This window comes from Pristis pectinata, chromosome 16, assembly GCF_009764475.1.
Source record: "Pristis pectinata isolate sPriPec2 chromosome 16, sPriPec2.1.pri, whole genome shotgun sequence".
NCBI lineage: Eukaryota > Metazoa > Chordata > Chondrichthyes > Rhinopristiformes > Pristidae > Pristis > Pristis pectinata.
In genome coordinates, this window is record NC_067420.1 from 5,261,251 (window position 1) to 5,281,050 (window position 19,800).

A 19,800-nucleotide genomic window follows, 5' to 3' on the forward strand; every position below is an offset into this window, starting at 1 on the left:
GAGCTTGTTTGTCATACTTCTGCTTCATTCGTCTGTTGGACTACTGTCTCATTTTAGGCACAACCCAGTGTAATGGAATATCCTCCGCTTGCTCAGGTGGTACATTGGATCTGGTTTTCTGAGTGATGTAGCTCATTCAATGTGCATTGTGTTCCATCAGACTCCTGACTTTTGTAGGTGATGGGGATTTTCAGCAGTCAGCATCCAAGATTGGATAACATATGCTAGTTTGGCACCTTACCTGCTTCATTATCCGGGGAATTGTGAATTAAGCTGAACGCTGCATGGTCATCATTGAACAAATTGCACCTTGTGTGAGGGCTTGGATCTCAGTGCAACCATCAGTAGCCTCTTGGAGAATAGGTATGTTTTCTTAGAACTATAAGTGTAGAGATAAGAACAACTTACCAGTGTGCTCAACACACATTTATTTCACCATTTACACCAACAGTTAGGCACCATCTGCCAAATTTCATCTTTTCGTCTAAGCTAATGGTCTCTGCATCACCCACTCAGTAGAGAAATTTTGAGGATATTGTGAAGATCCTGGAGAGGACATTGAAAGAGATGTCAAGAGTACGAATTGCATCTCGAGCCTTTCATCTGAGAAACTGGGACGTGAAATGTCAGCTAAATGATACTTCTGGAGGCTAGAGGTTTGGTCTTCAAAAGCTTGGGGGAAAGACTGGATAGTACATTCAGTAGCAAAATGTATGTACTAAAACTCAAACCCAAGCTCAACATACAAGATGCTATTTTGCAAAAAATACACACATTCTGTGTGAGGAGTTTGCTCCTCTAGCTTGAAAATGCTGCCTGCTCTACTTGGGACACTGTCGTCACATTCAAAACATTGACACGGTTGCTAAATGCATTGTAATGAACTGCCCTAAAGCCTCACCGTTCCCCCACCTATGTGTATTTTCTGGTGTGGTGCTCCCTAACAGGAGGAGAGCAGTGGATGACAATGGCCAGCAAATATGTGGGACACCGTCCATATTGGTCTGCCTCTCAAACTTTGTTTGATCCAGGTTCATGTATTAAAAGAGTTTCCATACTACACCCCTGGGTGCAGATTAGAAAACACAGGTTTGTATGCCTGTTGCCGGTTTTCTAAATAATCTATTACTCTACTTGAAGTTGTAGTCAGTAGCAGTGTAATGTGAAAAACGATCTTCAGAAACTCAGTTTGCTTAAGATCTTCTAGCTAACATAGCAGCAGACTATCTTTTTCACCGTTTTGATACCTGGCTGAAAACTGATTCAGAGTAATGGCATGAATGTTCCTCTTGTTACTGATAGTATTAGTCCTGTCATAAAATGCATTGGACAGTCTGAATTCAGCTCGTCATAGACATGAATACAAGGTACAAAAACTGCCACTGACTCAGGGAAAATAGGAGAGTTGTTTTGCGGAGCTGCTAGGTTCACCATGATGCAGTGAACAGGAGGGTTTGTTGTGCAATTGAGCTGTTGTTAGTGCTGCCCTCTGACCCAAAAGTGGGACAGTCTTTCATTCCCGACATTCATTGTTTTAATGAAAACTAAATCAGCTTAAAGGATACTTTAGTGTTTCTCAGGCAATTATCCAGAAGGGATAATGATAGATAAGCTATTTGCTGCATGTTAGCTGAATTATTTATTAAGGCATACATGTATTTGTTTTCCTTATCCCATTATTTTAACTGACTTTCAGGGTAAAGGAGTGCCAGATCTGAGCACCAGGTTGATGGTGCGGAAACTGTGGGACACACTGCAAATCCCAATTTTTGCCCTTATGGATGCTGACCCACATGGTAATTACTGCTTCAGATTAACACTTCAAATTAAATAAGGCAGTGACTTAATGTTTTGCAGGATATCAAGGTGGGCGAGAGGGGATGCTGGGGACCAGTATCATTGATGCAAATACTAATACAGGCTGTCCAGGACCCTTTGCCCTGTCAACTATCTCAAGCATTCCTGGTTTTCCTGTAAATTGAAAACTCATTACATCCTGTAACAATGTTGTGCTTACTTTTCTGCAGAAGATGCTGAGCGTCATTTATTTCAGTATGTTCTCCCTCACCTCATGAATGTATTGACCTTACCAGAATGGTGCTCCTATTTAATACTTCTGCAGTTCAGACTAGACCAATTTCATGGTGCAGTTTCTGATGAATCAAGTTTGCCTTGCACAAGTTATGCCCATAATGCTTCAGTGATAAGTGAGAACTGTGACTTAGACTCTGCCTGTAGTTGGAAAACCAGTAGAGAGACAACAAATGTTTGATTCAATAGACAAATCTGATAGAAATTAAGGGCCAAGTTTTTCTCTGTGGCAGAACTTTAATTATGAGTGAATGAGGTGGGCAAAATCTGCAGCTGGTGGAGTGGAGGGGAAAAAAAACTGTAGGACAGAATTCTACAAGGTACTGCAGCATTTTTGTAAACTACACTGCTGAAGTTCTCAGCTTATGCAGAAAATTTAAATTTTGCGCAGCACTTTATATTCTACCCAATACTTATGCACCTGGAACAGGCCAGTGCTAGAGCACATGCGGATGACATTAATTGTTGTGCATCAATCTTTTTGAAGCCCTGCATTGAAATAGTATCATATTTGTTTGATTAATAAAGAACGTGGACCATTCAGCAAGGCACCTGTATTATCTAAAGGGGAAGTCATCCACTTTTATTATGGGAACTCAATGCACCTGAGGTTAGAAGCTTGTGAGGATGACTAGACCAGAGTTTGAGGTGATGTGTCAATTTATGTTGAGCACAACAGAAACTCCTTCAGTTTCAACCTTTTTATGATGGCTTGAGTGGAGGTGCTGCTGGATGTGCAGCAAAAGGGGAGGCCAGAGGAGAACAGTTGTAGACAATGAACATGTGCCAGAGCACATAAGAGAGGGAAAAGCGCTTATGCAGGGAAATCCTGTACCTCAACAATATACAATGAGCCACAGCCCAGCCACGAATCCTCTGTGGAACAATTTATCCTTGGCCAAAGTTTTCAAAGTCAGTTGAGACAGAGATCTGTTTTCTTCTCAAGGTGGAGCTGCAGCCACACACCTGTTACTGAACTGTTCTGCCTGTAGAATTGGAGTTCACTGCTGCTTTGAAATGCTTGACGTCCAGATCATTTTGGGCTTCAGTGGTTGGCCTATGCCGTACATCAAAGCTTGCAACTTACTATTGCAATAGGAATGTCACTGATGCTCTATTCAGGGAGAAAGGACTTCATCTCAGACTAGGGAAAAGTCCAAAAACAACAGGGTTGTTGTTGTGGAAGACATCAACTTCCCCAATATAAACAGGAACCTCCTCAGTGCAAGAGGTTTAGATGGGGCAGAATTTGTTAGTTGCATCCAGGAGAGTTTCTTAAATCAGTATGTAAATAGTCTAATGAGAGGAGGAGCCATATTGGACCTGGTGTTGGGAAATGAGCCTGGCCAGGTGACTGATTTTTTTCAGTAGGAGAACATGCAGGGAACAGTGACCACAACTCCTTAGGTTTTAAGATAGCTATAAATAGGATAAGTATGGACCTTGCAGGAGACTATTAAAGTGGAGCATGGAAAATTACAAGAGTATTAGGCAGGAACTAGGGAGAGTTAAAGGGAATGGCTGTTTTTGGGCAAGTCCACATCTGACATTTGGAGTGTGTACAGGACAGGTATGTTCCAGTAAGAAGGAAGGACAAGGATGGCAAGGTAAGGGAACCTTGGATGATGAGAGAGGTGGTGAATTTAGTCAAGAAAGAAAACCAAGCATATGTAAGGTTTAGGAAGCTAAAATCAAACGGAGCCCTTGAGGATTATAATTGGTGTTGGGGATTTGGTGTTGTGCAATGAACCAGATTTGATTAGGGAGCTAAAGGTAAAGGAACCCTTAGGAGGCAGTGACCATAATATGATAGAATTCACCCTGCAATTTGAGAGGGAGATGTTAAAATTGGATCTATCAGTATTACAATTGAGTAAAGGTAACTACAGAGGCAGGAGAGAGGAGCTGGCCAAAGCTGATTGGAACAGGACCCTAGGAGGGATGACAGTGGAGCAGCAATGGCAGGAGTTTCTAGGAGTAATTCGGAAGATGCAGGATCAGTTCATCCCAAAGAAGAAGCATTCTAAAGGGATGATGAGACAACCGTGGCTTACAAGGGAAGTCAAAGACAGCATAAAAGCAAAGGGAGGGCATACAATATTGCAAAAATTAGTGGGAAACTAGAGGATTAGGAAGCTCTTAAAAACCAACAGAAGGTAACTAAAAAAAGCAATAAGGGGAGAAAGATTGAAACATGACAGTAAGCTAGCCAATAATATAAAAGAGGATACCAAAAGTTTTTTAAGATGTATAAAAAGTAAAAGAGATGTAGGAGTTGACATTGTACTGCCAGAAAATGACGCTGAAGAGGTAGTAATGGTGAACAAAGAAATGGCGGATGCACTGACTAAGTATTTTGCATCAGTCTTCACTGTGGAAAATACCAGCAACGTGCCAGAAATCCGAGAGAGTCAGGGGACAGAAGTGAGTGTAGTTGCTATTGCTAAGGAGAAGGTGCTTGGGAAGCTGAAAGGTCTGAAGGCAGATAAGTCACCTGGACCGGATGGACTACACCCCAGGGTTCTGAAAGAGGTAGCTGAAGAGATTGTGGAGGCAGTAGTAGTGATCTTTCAAGAATCACTAGATTCAGGAGTGGTTCCAGAGGACTGGAAAATCGTAAACGTCACTCCACTCTTTAAGAAGGGAGGGAGGCAAAAGGCAGGAAATGTTAGAGTCCATTATTAAGGATGAGGTTTCGGGATACTTGGAAGCACATGATAAAATAAGCCAAAGTCAGCACAATTTCCTTAAGGGGAGATCTTGCCCTGACAGATCTGTTGGAATTCTTTGAGGAAGTAACAGGCAGGATAGACAAAGGAGAGTCAGTGGATGTTGTTTATTTGGATTTTCAGAAGGCCTTTGACAAGGTGCCACACTTAAGGCTTCTAAACAAGATAGGAGCCCCTGGTATTACAGGAAAGGTACTAGCATGGATGGCAGATTGGCTGACTGGCAGAAGGCAAAGAGTGGGAATAAAGGGCGCCTTTTCTGGTTGGCTGCCGGTGACTAGTGGTTTTCCGCAGGGGTCGGTGTTGGGTCCTCTACTTTTCATGTTATATATTAATGATCTGGATGACGGAATTGATGGCATTGTGGCCAAGCTTGCGGATTATACAAAGATAGGTGGAGGGGCAGGTGGTGTTGAGGAAGCAGGGAGTCTGCAGAAGGACGTGGACAGGTTGGGAGAATTGACAAAGAAGTGGCAGATGGAATACAGCATAGGGAAGTGTACGGTCATGCACTTTGGTAGAAGGAATAAAGGCGTAAACTATTTTCTAAACGGGGAGCGAATTCAGAAATTGGAGGTGCAAGGGGACTTGGGAGTCCTAGTGCAGGATTCCCTAAAGGTTAATTTGCAGGTTGAGTCGGTAGTACGGAAGGCAAATGCAATGTTAGCATTCATTTCGAGGACTAGAATATAAAAACAAGGATGTAATGCTGAGGCTTTATAAGGTGTCGGTCAGACCACATTTGGAGTATTGTGAGCAGTTTTGGGCCCCGTATCTAAAGAAGGATGTGCTGGCTTTGGAGAGGGTCCAGAGGAGGTTTACGAGAATGATCCTGGGGATGAAGGGGTTAATGTGTGAGGACCATTTGATGGCTCTAGGCCTGTACTCGCTGGAGTTTAGAAGGATGGGGGGGGGGGGGTGGAATCTCATTGAAATTTACCGAATATTCAAAGGCCCGGATAGAGTGGATGTGGAGAGGATGTTTCCATCAGTGGGAGAGTCTGGGACCAGAGGGCACAGCCTCAGAATAAAAGGACATCCCTTTAGAACAGAGATGAGGAGGAACTTCTTTAGCCAGAGGGTGGTGAATCTGTGAAATTCATTGGCACCAACAGCTGTGGAGGCCAAGTCATTAGGTGTATTTAAAGTGGAGGTTGATAGGTTCTTCATTAGTAAGAGCGTCAAAGGTTACGAGGAGAAGGTAGGAGAATGGGGTTGAGAGGGAAGAATAAATTGCCATGATCAAATGGCAGAGCAGACTCGATGGGCCAAATGGCCTAATTCTGCTCCTATGTCTTATGGTCTTATAAAGAAGCGAGAAAAAAAACTCAAGAAGGGAATTAGGAGAGCCAGAGGGGCCATGAAAAGTCCTTGGCAAGTAGGATTAAAGAGAATCCCAAGGCATTTCTATACAAACATGAAGAGCAAGAGGATAACTAGGGAAAGGGTAGGACCACTGGAGGATAAAGGATGGAACATGTGCTTGGAGGCAGAGGATGTGAGCGAGGTCCTAAATCAGAACTTTGCATTGGTATTTACCTAGGAGAAGGATGTGGAGGATAGTGAGACCAGTGTGGATCATGCCAATATGCCAGGGCATTTTGAAATAAAGAAGTAGTGTTGTGTCTCTTAAAGAACGTTAAGGCAGATAAGTCCCCAGGGCCTGATGGGATATACCCCACGTTATTGAAAGAGGCAAGAGATGAGATTGCTGGGTCCTTGACCAAGATCTTTGTGTCCTCTCTGGCAATAGGTGAGGTTCAGAAGGACTGGTGAGTAGCTAATGTTGTTCCATTATTCAAAAAGGGAAATAGGGAATAATCCTGGAAACTATAGACCGGTGAGTTTCACATCAGTGGTAGGGAAGCTATTGCAGAGGATTCTTAGGGATAGGATTTATGAGCGTTTGGAATGAGCCTGTTACCATTGCATTCCAGTGCAGAGACAACTGCATGCTACAATGCGCCCTTTGCCAGGCATCTCCACTTACATGGTTACAGAGTAGATGTGGCTAGGTGAGTCCAGGACCAGAGGGCACAATCTTAGAATTAGAGGGTACAGGTTTAAAACAGAGATGAGGAGAAATTTCTTTAGCCAGAGGGTGGTGAATTTGTGGAATTCCTTGCCAGGTACAGCAGTGGAGGCCAGATAATTGGAGGTATTTGAGGAAGAGATAGATCGATATCTAAGTAGTCGAGGTATCAAGGGATATGGGGATAAAGCCGGTAATTGGGGTTAGAATAGATTTTTTTCACCGCCCCTCCTCCCCAATTTCTCATTTCTTTTTCTTTTTCCCTTTTCCTTTGAGCATACCCGATGGGCCGAATGGCCTACTTCTGCTCCCTTGTCTTGTGATCTTGTTACCAATCTTCATTAAACTTTTGGCTGTGCTGCATAAATGCTAAAATAACTGAGCAGATATTCCACCTACCAACTGCTCAGTGTCCTTCAGTATCGCCTTCTTTGGAAGCTACTAACTTCTGCAGTTAAGTTGTGAAGTTCATGATGACAAAGTACTTCATAACATAAAATAGTTAATATTTCAAGTCACTAGAACAATCATCCAGTGCCTTAACTTAAATGACAAGTTGGTTTCCTGGAGCCACACAAATGTAATGTTGCTCCATTACAGTGGAGGAGGCAGCGTGTAGCCATGAAGGGCAGTTGTAAGCTCTGGGATAGCTGTCCCTGTTGGTGACTGCACCATCTCGGCCTCAGCACCTGTAGGCTGGCTTATGGGCAAATTCAGCAAGGTTGCTGCTGGAATGCCAGTGGCGGGAACACACATGCCGTCACATTGTGAGAGAACTGCAGTGCCACCGGCACTTTCTCAGGCCAGGCCTTCATCTGGTCTTGCAGTGTAGTGAAGGCTAGATCACCGTCACTGCCTCTAAGCTTGTGCCAACAAGTCAAATCCAGTGCTATGATGGCTGACAGTCATTGCCGGTCAGATTATAGTCCACATCTGGCATCAAATTGATGGAAGCAGCTTGGACCTATAGTGCCACAGGAGCTAAAACCTCTTCAACCGCTGTATCATGGGTGGGTCAGTGCCAACGTGCAAGGAAATGCTTACTGCTTCCTGACAGCTGAGAATGAGTTCCCAACTCTTCCAAATGACCTAGTAAAGTCTGGAGAAATGCAAGGTGCTACGCTTATGCATCCACCCCCTCCCTCCACCCCACACAGCTTTCTCCTGTAGATTAACTTAATGTAGTCTGTAGTGGAGGCCATTCTCTGGAGAGTGGAAACTATGTTTCCTAGCCTAGGGCATGGCTGCTAGTTTAATAATGCCAAGTGTTTTATCATGGAAATATGTGCATACTAAACTCCCCACTGTATTCCTGGTGGTCCTTGACACAGATGCTGCTTGGATGTGTCAGGTGCGATGATACAGTGTCTTACCCCTTCCTCGCTAGAATGTTTATTCTTCAGTTTAATGGGTGGTGGATCAGATGGCCAGCTGGAATCTCTTGCAATTCTGCAGTAATAAAAGAAAAACAACATGGTTACAGTGAGGGGAGGCCGCGGGTAATAGGAACTCTCAAGGATGGATGTGGGGCATGAGGTGCAAAGGCAAAAAGATGCACCTGAAATGGAAGATTAGCAGCCGGCATACCATCATTCACAATCACTTTGGATGTTGTGTGGGTTCGCAGCAGCCAGAACATTGCTAAAGGTATTATATCAGGTTGTAAAATTTAGGTCTTTAGGGGAGGAAACTCACAAACTTAGCAGGTCTCACCATATGTGACTCCTGGTCCATGCTAAAGTGGTGATTCTTCCCTGTGAAATTCTTTACAAAGTCATTTGGTTGTCTCAAATCACAGAGAATATTAGACAACTAGAGATGGATAATTAGAGCCAATTTTACCAGCATAGCTCATATCCTGAGAGTTTGTTTAAATATTTTGCAGAACCCGTGACTTTTCATTTGATCATCTGAAGTACTCAAGAGTGGCACACATTTTGAGACTTCTCTGCAAAATTAGTATTTCTTGTGGAGGCGTGGCTGATGGGACCTGTACACAAATCTTGGAACCCACTTAAGGCCAATTACTATACAAATAAAGATACCAGTTTAAAAACCTTTTCATTTGGAGGCGGCACGAGTAGCGTAGCGGTTAGCACGACGCTATTACAGCGCCAGCGATTGGGGTATCGATTCCCATCGCTGTCTGTGAGGAGTTTGTACGTTCTCCCGTGTCTGCGTGGGTTTCCTGCTGGGTGCTCCGGTTTCCTCCCACGTTCCAAAGACGTACGGGTAGGTTAATATGGGTTTAAAATGGGCGGCACAGACTCGTTGGGCCAGAAGGGCCTGTTACCACGCTGTAAATAAAAGTTAAAATTTTAAAAAAAATTTTAAATTACCACATTAAATGTAGCTTTACTGTTCCTCGCTACAAGAAGCAATGCACTTTATTCCTGCTCTGGTTTTGTTCAGGTATTGAAATCATGGGCATATACAAGTTATGGGTCAATGGTGAGTATATTTATTTAAGGTCTGCTTGTTTTACTGTTTTCAGTGTTCGTAAGTTTATAACAGAACTACCTATCAGGAAATAATTAATTGCAGTACTCATCATTGTAACTAGCTATATAACGCTAGCTGTACTATTTTCAGCCTGTTCTGCTGCACAGAGTGCACTTGTTTTGCCCATTACTTTTGGGTATGTCACCATCAGAACTCGTGCAGAAAAAAGACAAATAACATCATGAATTGATTATTATGTGACTTGCATATCTGAACAAAAACACTTACTTAAAAAAACTACAGCATTGATTGACAAAAAGAACTGAACACGAGCTTTCGAAAGGCTTATAAGGATAAATTAAAATCTGTGCAATTAATTTAAACACTTATTATTTTAATAGGAACAGCCACCATTGGAAAAGGTGGAAACCCAAATTATGCATGGAGATCTTAAATGTCTCGTTCTTGCTTCCTTCAGTTAACCTAATTGTAATTTTATAATTAGTAAAATGTTGCTGGGGGTTTTGTGGCATTTGTAGCGACATGAGAATCAGGTTATTTACCCCGCTCAACACTGTACTGCTGTTCAGTATGTCAGGGATATGGGAAAGGGCATGTAATTTCAGGTGCTTGCCTTTTCTCATCTCTCTGAAAGTATTTCCAAACTCCTGCCAACCTTTGCATATTGAAGAGTTTCCTAACTTAACTCGCAATTATGTTTCCTTGTCCTAGATTCCCCAAGCAGCAGAAACAATTTTACTCTGCCTCCACCATTAGTTCCCCTAGGTGACTTGAAAACTCTGAAGGACCTTAAACTCCAAATTCCAAGAATAAAAATCTAATTTATGTAATCTCCTTCAGAAAATTAACCCTTGGAACCATCGTATTATTCCAAGAAATCTCAGTTTTCTCTACAAGGAGAATTTTATACTTAAGTATGGCACCTAAATTGAGCACAGTACTACTGGTTTGGACTAAACAGCTTTTTGCAGTTTCAGTGTGACTTCCAATCCTTTTGCTCTCATCTTCCACATGAAAGATCACAACTCTGCTTTGATTATATCTTGTTCCTGTCAGTGACATTTAAGTGACCTGTATGCATGGACTCTTTCCGGCTTCACGCCATTTAGTAAGGATCTCATTCTGCCCATTTTATGTATAAACTGGGTAACCTCATGCTTGCCTTTTTGAAATTAATTTGTCACAGTTTTACCCATTTATTAATCTATTAATACTTTTGAAATGTTTTGGTTTATTCTACACTGCTTATAGTGCCGTATGTCTTTGTGTGATTTGAGAGCTGGGATATGTGGCTCTCTGTTAGCCACATAAGTTGTCAATAAGCACATTGCAAAGTTGAGGACCCAGTACATATCTATGTGTGAGATCAGTAGTCATAATTTGTCAATTATCCCTACAAACCACCTCCCCCCACCAGTAGAATCACTCTACCTTCATTGTGTGCTTATTTTGACTTATCGATAGATTTTTCCTCTTCACAGCTGCTACTAGGGGTGTGCCAGGGCAAAACTCCCGGTAGTCTTTATTTAAATTTGTCAGGGGAAATGGATATTACTGGCTATGCAGGTAGTTATTGTCTGAGGATGGAGTTAAGAGTCACGTAAAGGCTGGACATGTAATGATGGCATATTTCCATCCCAGAAGGGGTTTGGTGAACCAGATGCGTTTTTATGTCAATAAATTTATGTTTACCAATACAACAATTAGATTTTTTTCACAAAAAATCCAGATTGATTTATGTACTTTAGTTTAAACTTCCCAGATCCCATGAAAGTTTTGAAACTCACATTTCTGGATCAATGGTCCAGAGCTCTGGCTGTTATTCTAGTAACTTAATTATTATCCCTGTGTTCAAGGGAATCTTTTCATATTTCCTAACTCTGGTCAATAAAGTCTCCCGGGTTAACTTGTGATGCATCATCTCTTGTCATCATCGATCCCTGTCCCCTCTACAGTGGGTTCTTAAATTCCCGTAGACTTTTAATTAGGTATATGCAAATTGACTGTCCTGCATCCATGTCCAGGAATGGTTTTCATGTGCTTCACCCTTAAGTGTCATCTGTAGCTCATTTGGTGGTATTTTCATCTCGGAATCAGAATCAGGTTTATTACCACTGAATTATATGACATGAAATTTGTTGTTTTGCGGCAGCAGTACAGTGGAAAGACAAAAATCACTATAAATTACAAAAATAAATAAATAGTGCAAAAAAAAAGGAATATCATTCAAATTCAATGAGCACAAAATTCTAAGCTATCACCTCAATGGAGCAACAAGGGAAAGCTATACGACTGGAGGTCAAGATGTTTAATCCAGGCTCCATTTACCCCTCAGGTGGAACTAAAAGATCCCATGGAACTAATTTGAAAAGCAGGGGAATTATCCCCAGTTTCCTGGCCAGTATTTATCCCTCAATTGCTGTTATGAAGGTGTGCAGTGCATTGATTGGCCACTCAGATTCCTATATTCTAACAGTTTTTATGTCAGAAGTAACTCATTGGCTGTTAAGGGCTTTGAAATGATACCAGCCTCAAAAGATGTCAGATCAATGCAAGCTATTCTTTCAAAACTGAAGGAATGGTGCATGGGTGTGTTTTGTAACAGTCTCATACAAGGCATCCCAGGTTTGAAATTTCATAGGGAGTGAGGTATAAGGTATAAAGTATCATGGACGATAAAACAGATCTTGCACACATGGTGCCAATGCAGGCCTTTCCTGTGCAGTGGAGAACCTCCGGTGTAATGTGAATGGTGGAGACTGGGATCAGAGAATAGAGAAGAATGGACTAATGTCTGTTGGAGAGGAGTTTGGCCAGGGTGGGGGTTAATTGGGTAGGAGGTAAGGGATTGGTGGTCAATCAATCAGTCAGTGAGTATTTGGTGATGGTAAGGAAGTCAGTTGGTGTTCGGTGATGGGTTAGAGGGACAAATGGAGGTTGGTGATTGGACAGAGAGCCATTTGGAGATAGTCGATGATAAGTCAGACAACTAGTGGTTGGAGATTAATCCAGTTGGTTGGAGGTTAGTGATTAGTCAGATGGGTGATTGGGGAACTGCAAGGCACTGGGACCAGAGTCATCAGTTAGACGGGTATCAGGGCCTGAAGATATTGGCAGAGAGCGTGGGTTCTGAACGCATGAAGAAAATGCTTAAAAGAGAATATAGGTGGAGGATGATGGACACTTTGGCCTCCCCTACATTAAACCAGGTAAATCTGGACTTCTTTATCTATCAATGAAGCACATCAGGAGAGTTGCTACCTCAGTGTACGTGCAGAAGATTGTTGCAAAGCACTTGGCGCAAGGAAGTGTGAAGCAAGTCTCCAGAAATGTGCAACTGGGCCACTAATGTCTGGAATAAAAACAGAGGATGCAGGATATACTCAGCAGGCCAGACAATATTTGTGGAGAGGGAAACAGAGTTCATGTTTCAGAATAATGACCCTTCATCAGAACTGGAAAATGAGAAAACAAGTGTTTCTCAAGTTGCAGAGAAGGTAGGGATGGAGAGAATGAAGGGAATATCTGTGATAGAGTGAGATCAAAGTTGTCCGGGTGACATGGTTGCTTTTGGTGATTTCAGGTTAAACACTGCTTCCAATTTAGTGTTTTGCATTTGATGCTCACAATGTGGTCTTTATATTGGAGAAACCAAATGTATATTGGGAGACAGCATTGCAGAACACCTCTGTTCAGTCTGCAAAGGTGACCCTGAGCTTTCAGTCATCTGTCTCTTTAATTCTCTTTCCCTACCTCTGACCTCTGCCTTTTGCCTCCTACACTGTTCCAACGAGGCCCAATGCAAGCTTGAGGAAAAAGTACCTCGTCTTCTACCTGGGCATATTGCAGTCCTCAGGACTTGATATGGAATTGAACAATTTCAGATAACCAGCCCTTCCTGTTTGTGTCAAAACTGGCGATTTCTGATGTGCAATCAATCCACCCGTAACACTAATTCAGTTTTTTTTTCACCAAGATACTACCTAATCTGCTGAGTAACTCTAGCATTCTCTTTTATTTCAGTTTTCTCGCAAGTGCATCTCCCAATTCCAGCATTTTTGTGGAGGGAGGGGGTTTCTCTCTAACTGCCCTGATTCATCTCCCTTTGTTTACAAGCCTCCTCCTCACAAATCCATATAAACAGTTAATGGTTGTCATGGAAGAAAAATAGAAACAGTAACTTGCTCAAGACTACTTCAATGAGCGTGCATTAAACTACAGAAACCACAGCACCAAATGCATCCTGATGGACATTTGTCATTGCCTGTCTCTTCTCTATAATGAGCTATTTGTTCTAAAATAAAAGCAGGAAACCTGGAAATGGTCAGTGGGTCAGGCAGCATTTATGGGGAAAGAACACTCTATTTATCCTAGTACTGTTTTCCTGCTGTACTGTTTTCTTTTCAAGTACTTATCTAGTTTGAGTGGTTTTATTTATGACTTAATAGTGGATTTAGGGAGTGCATTCCATGTTACACAATGCGCTACTTTAAAGCAGTACTAAGTTCTTCCTTCATCTGGTAATATTTTTGTGCTCATTCTCCTTGTTACCAACTCTCAAACTATTGGAATCATTTTTTATTTCAGTATGTACTCTTTTAAAGCTGTGCTTAATTTGAAAAAGCACTGTTAAATTTTCCTCAGTCTCTTTCCTGCAGAGAAAGACCTGCTTCAAACTACTCCTCATGACTATAATTTCTAGTTAATGCTGTAATATTCCAAATGTAGCCTAACCAAGCTTGTTAGTAATTCAATGCCACTTCCTTAATTTTGGATCAGTACCCCAAGAATGACCTGGAGTACTGTGTGGCCTTTTCTTGTTATCATTTTCAGATCCAGCCCCCAATTTGTAGTTCTATGTATTTGCTTCAAGAACTCAGCTCTTCCATTTCATTAGAACTTGTGATTTTAGGGTATGCTTTCTTATTTTTTTTCCCGCAAAAATACTATTTTTCAGCTTTCTACAGTGACCATTCATCTGCCCACTGAGCCAACCTGTGTATTTCGTCCTGTAATTTTACTTGTAATTAAAAACAGTAAAGTAAAGTGTGTTGTGCAGAAATATTAATACTGTTTTCTTCTCTTTACTCGTCAGTCTATGTCCTTCGATGCCCACAGTCTGACTGTTCCTATTATTAGTTGGTTGGGTCTACTTCCATCTGATATTCAAAGGTTAGTAGTGAGGCCTAAAATCTTGGGTCTCCTTTGCTGATGCAAAACACAATAGTCTGATTAATGTGATACAATTTGTCAAGGTTTTCTGATTTTTTGTTTTGCAAAAGAAATAAGCAGAAACTTTGCCTGATTTCCTCCAGAAGCCTGACAAAAGCACTGAAAAAAATACTACTTTCTTCTGTATTCAGTGGCATGGCAAGATATCATTATCAAGGACAAGTAATACTTGTAGTGTCGCTAGAGAAACAAAGGGCCGCAGATGCTGGAATCTAGATGAAAAACATGATGATGCTGGAGGAACTCAGCAGGCCAGGCAGCATCCGTGGAGAAAAGCAGGCGGTCAACGTTTCGGGTCAGGACCCTTCTTCAGGACTGAAGATAGGAAAAGGGGAATCCCAATATATAGGAGGGAAAAGCAGAGCAGTGATAGGTGGACAAAAGAGGGGAGGTGGGGTGGGCACAAGGTGGTGATAGGTAGAAGGTGCAGTGTCACCTTCATTTTACAAGAAATTGTGCTGAGTGTTTTCATATCTTTATTTTTTCATGTTTCCTCAAGACGGAAGGAGGCTATTCAGCCGATTAAGTCTATTGCCAGTTCTCCAAGGATTCTTACCAGTGCCATTTCACCTCTTTATTTCCATGTAAGCTATTCTCCCCTACATGCCCATCAACTCCCCCATCTATGCTAGGGGGCAGTTTATAGCTACCATTTGCTGAACAACTCCTCTTTGGATGTGGGAAGAAACCGGGCAACTCATGTCAAAGGAAGATTGTGCAAACACCATAGACAGCACCGAAGGTCAGGATTGAACTGTTGTCACTGGAGCTGTGTGGGAGCTGCACTGACTGCTGCACCACTGCACTGCTCATATTATGCATCTAGCCAATTAGCCTCATTTTTAATGTTTTGATAGGTTGAGTTACGTAGTTATCTTTCATCATTTGCTCATCTTCCCAGAAGTGGTGGGCAACAGAGAAGGGTGGGTCCCTTCTCGGATTCTCCTTCCCCCCACCACCCACCCGTTGGATCTTCATCCACCCCACCCCCGATATCAGGCCCAAGCCTTGAAGGTGGTGAAGCCCCCACTGTTTACCCCCTCCTGCTGTCTCGACAGCAGAAGCACGTTTTACTTGCCTGACCTGCTCTGCTTAACTCTAGGATTTCGGGTAAGGGCATCTCTTTCCTGTTGCCCTTTGACCTGAGGGAGCAAGGGGCGGACTGGTGGGAGGGTGAGAGCTGGAGAGGGTTGGGGAACAATTAAGGATGAGAGATGGATAGAGTGGTGAGGGATGAGACAAGGAGAGTAGGGACGAGGGCAGAGAGGAGAGCATTAGAGGTATAGCACTGAGCGAACCCTCGCATACAATTTCTCACGCACTTCCTCTCTCTGTCAAACCCTCACATACAATCTCTCTCTGTCAAACTCTCCTTCTTCCCCTCTACCCCCAACTCGCTCAAGCCTGGACAAGAACTGCCTGTGTGGCTCCTCTCTGATCTACCCCTTGCAATTTTTCTGCTCCTGATTCAGTCCTGCTGCCTCGATCATGAAGGCCCACAGTACTTGCCTACTTTGCTGCTATCCACGGAGTACAAGTAAGGATGCAAGTCTCAAGCTTTGCTTTGCAAGCTTTTCAAACCTTACACCCTTGGCAGCAAGTTTTCCCATATCATGTTCTATTGTAGGACACACAACGGGTCGTGAAAGGATGCAAGGGATTTTTCAGGTAAGATGCTTTCCTAAAATTTAATTTTCCAAAAGGAGAAAACAACCTATACATCAGATATTATGATAATTCTTTCAATTCTCCCCAGTTTTATGTGAAAAGGTTATTTTTAAAGAATGAAGCCTCAACAAAGCAGGGAATTGAGTTCTCATTGGGTTTATGCCATGTGTGGAAAGGAGTTAACGCTAAAGTCCACTGGAATGGTATGCTCTGCATCCATAATTAGTTCCTGCTTAATGAAGTTTGCCAGACTGACATTTCATATTAAATTTCTAACTGCTTTCAGATGAAAGTTTAAAGTCAGGCAAATGACATGCTTTCTTTCTACCTATTATCTTTAGATTAAATATTCCTAAAGAAGTTTTGATTCCTCTCACCAAAAAAGACATGAGCAAGTTGACCAAATTACAGAAAAGACCCTACATTGACTGCCAGCCTCTCTGGAAGAAAGAAGTATGGGAACCTCATGCTTAACATCTTTTATCCAGTGATACATTGGTTGTATTCTGTGCCCAGCCTGAAAGGAATTAAGAATGTAGATTTTGTACTAATAAGTACATTATTGCAAACATTCTTTCAGATAAGGTTGCAAGAGAAATGCAATAAAAATGCTTCTTCTTGCAGTATTTTGTATATAAAATTGTGCATTCTAATAAAACATACTTCTATGAAAATGGAAAATGCTTAAAATATACAGCAGGTTTTGCGATATCAGAGGAAAGAGAAACAGAACTGGCCTTTCAGGTCAAACTTTCATTAGAACGTGGAACAGTAAAGCAATAATTTGTTAATAGCCAAACAGTACATGGAACCACTGTTTCAGTTGAAATCACTATGCAGTGAGGAAAAGAACGTTAAGACAAGTTTTTGTCCTCCCTCCCTCTGTTCTCATTCATCTTCTTTTCACACTTCCTGCACAGAGATCAGCTGTGATTAACAAACCTTTACTGCCCTCTCTCAGCTGGCACCACCTCCCGTTGTGTTATTCACTCACTCCTGGCCTGTACCCTATCACAACCACTTCTTTTTTCTCCCTCCCTTGCTCTTTCTCTGCAAGTTTTTTCTATGCTTGTTTTTTTTCACTTCTCCTAATTCTGATGAAAGTTCATCAAACTCAAACGTTAACTTTGTTTCTCCCTCTCTACGTGCTGCTTGATCTGCTAGATATTCTCAGCATTTCCCGTTAGTTATTTCACATTTTCAGCATCTGTTTTTCTTTTGTTTTTCATGCATACTTTTACATTTGAAACTAAATGTTACAAAGAGTTAACCTCGTCCTGTGGTGCCAAGGCCAAAATTTCCACAATGATCTTTATCTGAAAAGTAGCCTCCATGTATTTTACAACTTTGAACAACTTACTGCTGTCAGATAAAATATATGAAGTAGCTGTGGTTCTCATTTCTTCAATAACCGCGTGGACACATAACAGATGTGGTGAGGAAAATTCATAAGCTCTGGATTTGTTGGATATGATTATCATGTTGTTTATTTATTGTTTGCAAATCATTTGGGAAAGTTCAAACATGCCCGCTCCCAGAACTACCTAACGCTTCACTTGTGGCATCATAGAATTTGACATTTTTAAAAAATTTATAAATAGGCCTTAAAAAATTTATAGGCATTCTCGTGATTAATGTTACAATGAAGTCATAATATTACTAATTGTTTCTCTCTTTACAAAGTTGACGTAGTATTTAAAATACAACAATATTAAAATAACACGACTTTGGGTAGAAGTCTCAAACAGCAAAAATACCCAAGACAACATTGTAATGCATCAGTGGTAACAGAACCATTGCCCTACACCAAAAATAAAAGAAATCCCCCACTTAGTTAATTTCAAAAGTTAGTGGAATGAAGTGCTGACCTGTGATGAACCTGGACAGATCACAACTCAGGCCAAGGATATTCTAGAAAATACATACCACAGACCGGAAGCTGTCATGGTCACCTGCTCTGGTAAATCCTTCTAAACCAAATGCCAAACAAACAAAGAGGACTTCCCATTGCTGTATTCTCAGCATCCCAACCTCCCCCTCTGTGCAACCTTCCACCCACCCCCCCCAATACTTAGCCTGACCACCATCATAATTCTTCACAATTCAAAACTAATCACCTCCGAAATCAAGTAGTACAACATTTATTGATTTTATTTAGGATATGCAGGAATAAGTAGTCACCTATAATATCCCACCAGGGCTATTTGTCATCCAGACCAACAGCTCTCTGGAGTATAATTATGTATTCACAGGAATTATTTTAAGAATTACCAGACTTATACTGGCAATCATTCCATTCATTTTAGAGTTTTATTTGGTCTTAATAAATGTTGATATTTCAGTGTTAATTATACAGGATCCAATTGATGCCAACCTCTGACTCAGTGTGGGTTATTCAACATAATAGTGATAAAGTTCTCTGTGAGTAATAGAATGTTATATTCAAAGTAGTCAAAAGAGCACTCTTTATTTAGATGTGATTACTTTCTGCTAGTGTTGTCATTTATTAACCTATAATTGTATAAACTGCGGCAGCAAACTCACTGGAATCCATTCCTTTTCTTTCAGATGGAAATAATGGAGACTGGTAAAGTGAAGGCTGAGATACAGGCTCTTGCATCCATTAGTTCCAACTACCTTACAAGAGTATACTTACCAAACAAACTCAAATTTGGTGGGTGGATATAAATAAAATCTCAAACTATTTTTCAGGATTGCAAGAAAAAATTCTGATCGAGTTGGCATTCACGTTGTAACTGTTGATATACAGTTGACTTGATTTTCTAGGCTTGTTATCGATTCTTATTGGATCTATTTGCCAGCAGCTGGTTATTTTAGTTGCGTTGGTATTTCAGCTGGGCCTACTTATCCCGTTGGGAGGCTGGCTTATTGTACTTAATCAGTTGTGTCAGTGGTTAACATTGTAACCGAGTTAGTACTCTAGTTATTGACTGTCTTGATTAATTTAGTGATCTTCCTTTTGGACTTCTGGTTGAGCCAATGTGGCATATTTGGTTGTCCTGATTGATTGGACTTTTTATATTAAAATTAATGGTTGATATAATCAAATATCATATCCTTCTTTATAATAATCTTCAATTATGTACATTAATAAACTTTATAGTTCACATGCATTTGAAACAATTCTATACTTGTTTCAAGTCCTTAATTAAATGTGTGGAGAATACACACAATAATGCTCCTTAACCTTGCTACATGATGTCCAAATGGAAAAATAGTTGCAGAGTTCCATTATTTCATTAGATACTTGGATCTTTCATCACCAAGATTACTAATTTAAAATAGAGCTGCAGTTGAACTTGAGAGGTAACAAGAAATGGTTGATGTGAATCAGCAACCAGTTTTATGCATGGTCCAATTCCATATTCTATCAACAATGTCATAAAGAGGAAAAAAATAACAGAACTATCTATACATTGTCTTTAGCATGGCAAAACTTTCTAAGGCTCTTCAAAGGGCTGTTACAGACAAAATTTCACACAGGGTCACATAAGATAATATTAGAAAGAATAACCAAAAACAGCTGGAGAGAATATTTAACAAGCCTTTTTATTTAAATGTAGA

General features: G+C 41.2%; 1 protein-coding gene across 1 annotated transcript in view; it reads left to right on the plus strand.

The window, feature by feature from the left end:
• spo11 (SPO11 initiator of meiotic double stranded breaks) overlaps window positions 1-19,129 on the plus strand; it is a 34,775-nt gene extending 15,646 nt beyond the window's left edge. The window contains 6 exon segments of the mRNA XM_052031659.1: window positions 1,697-1,796; window positions 9,265-9,290; window positions 9,292-9,303; window positions 14,411-14,487; window positions 16,557-16,668; window positions 18,784-19,129. Of these exon segments, the coding sequence (XP_051887619.1) occupies window positions 1,697-1,796; window positions 9,265-9,290; window positions 9,292-9,303; window positions 14,411-14,487; window positions 16,557-16,668; window positions 18,784-18,903 (447 nt within the window). The 3' untranslated portion in view covers window positions 18,904-19,129.
• The last annotated feature ends 671 nt before the right edge of the window (window positions 19,130-19,800 follow it).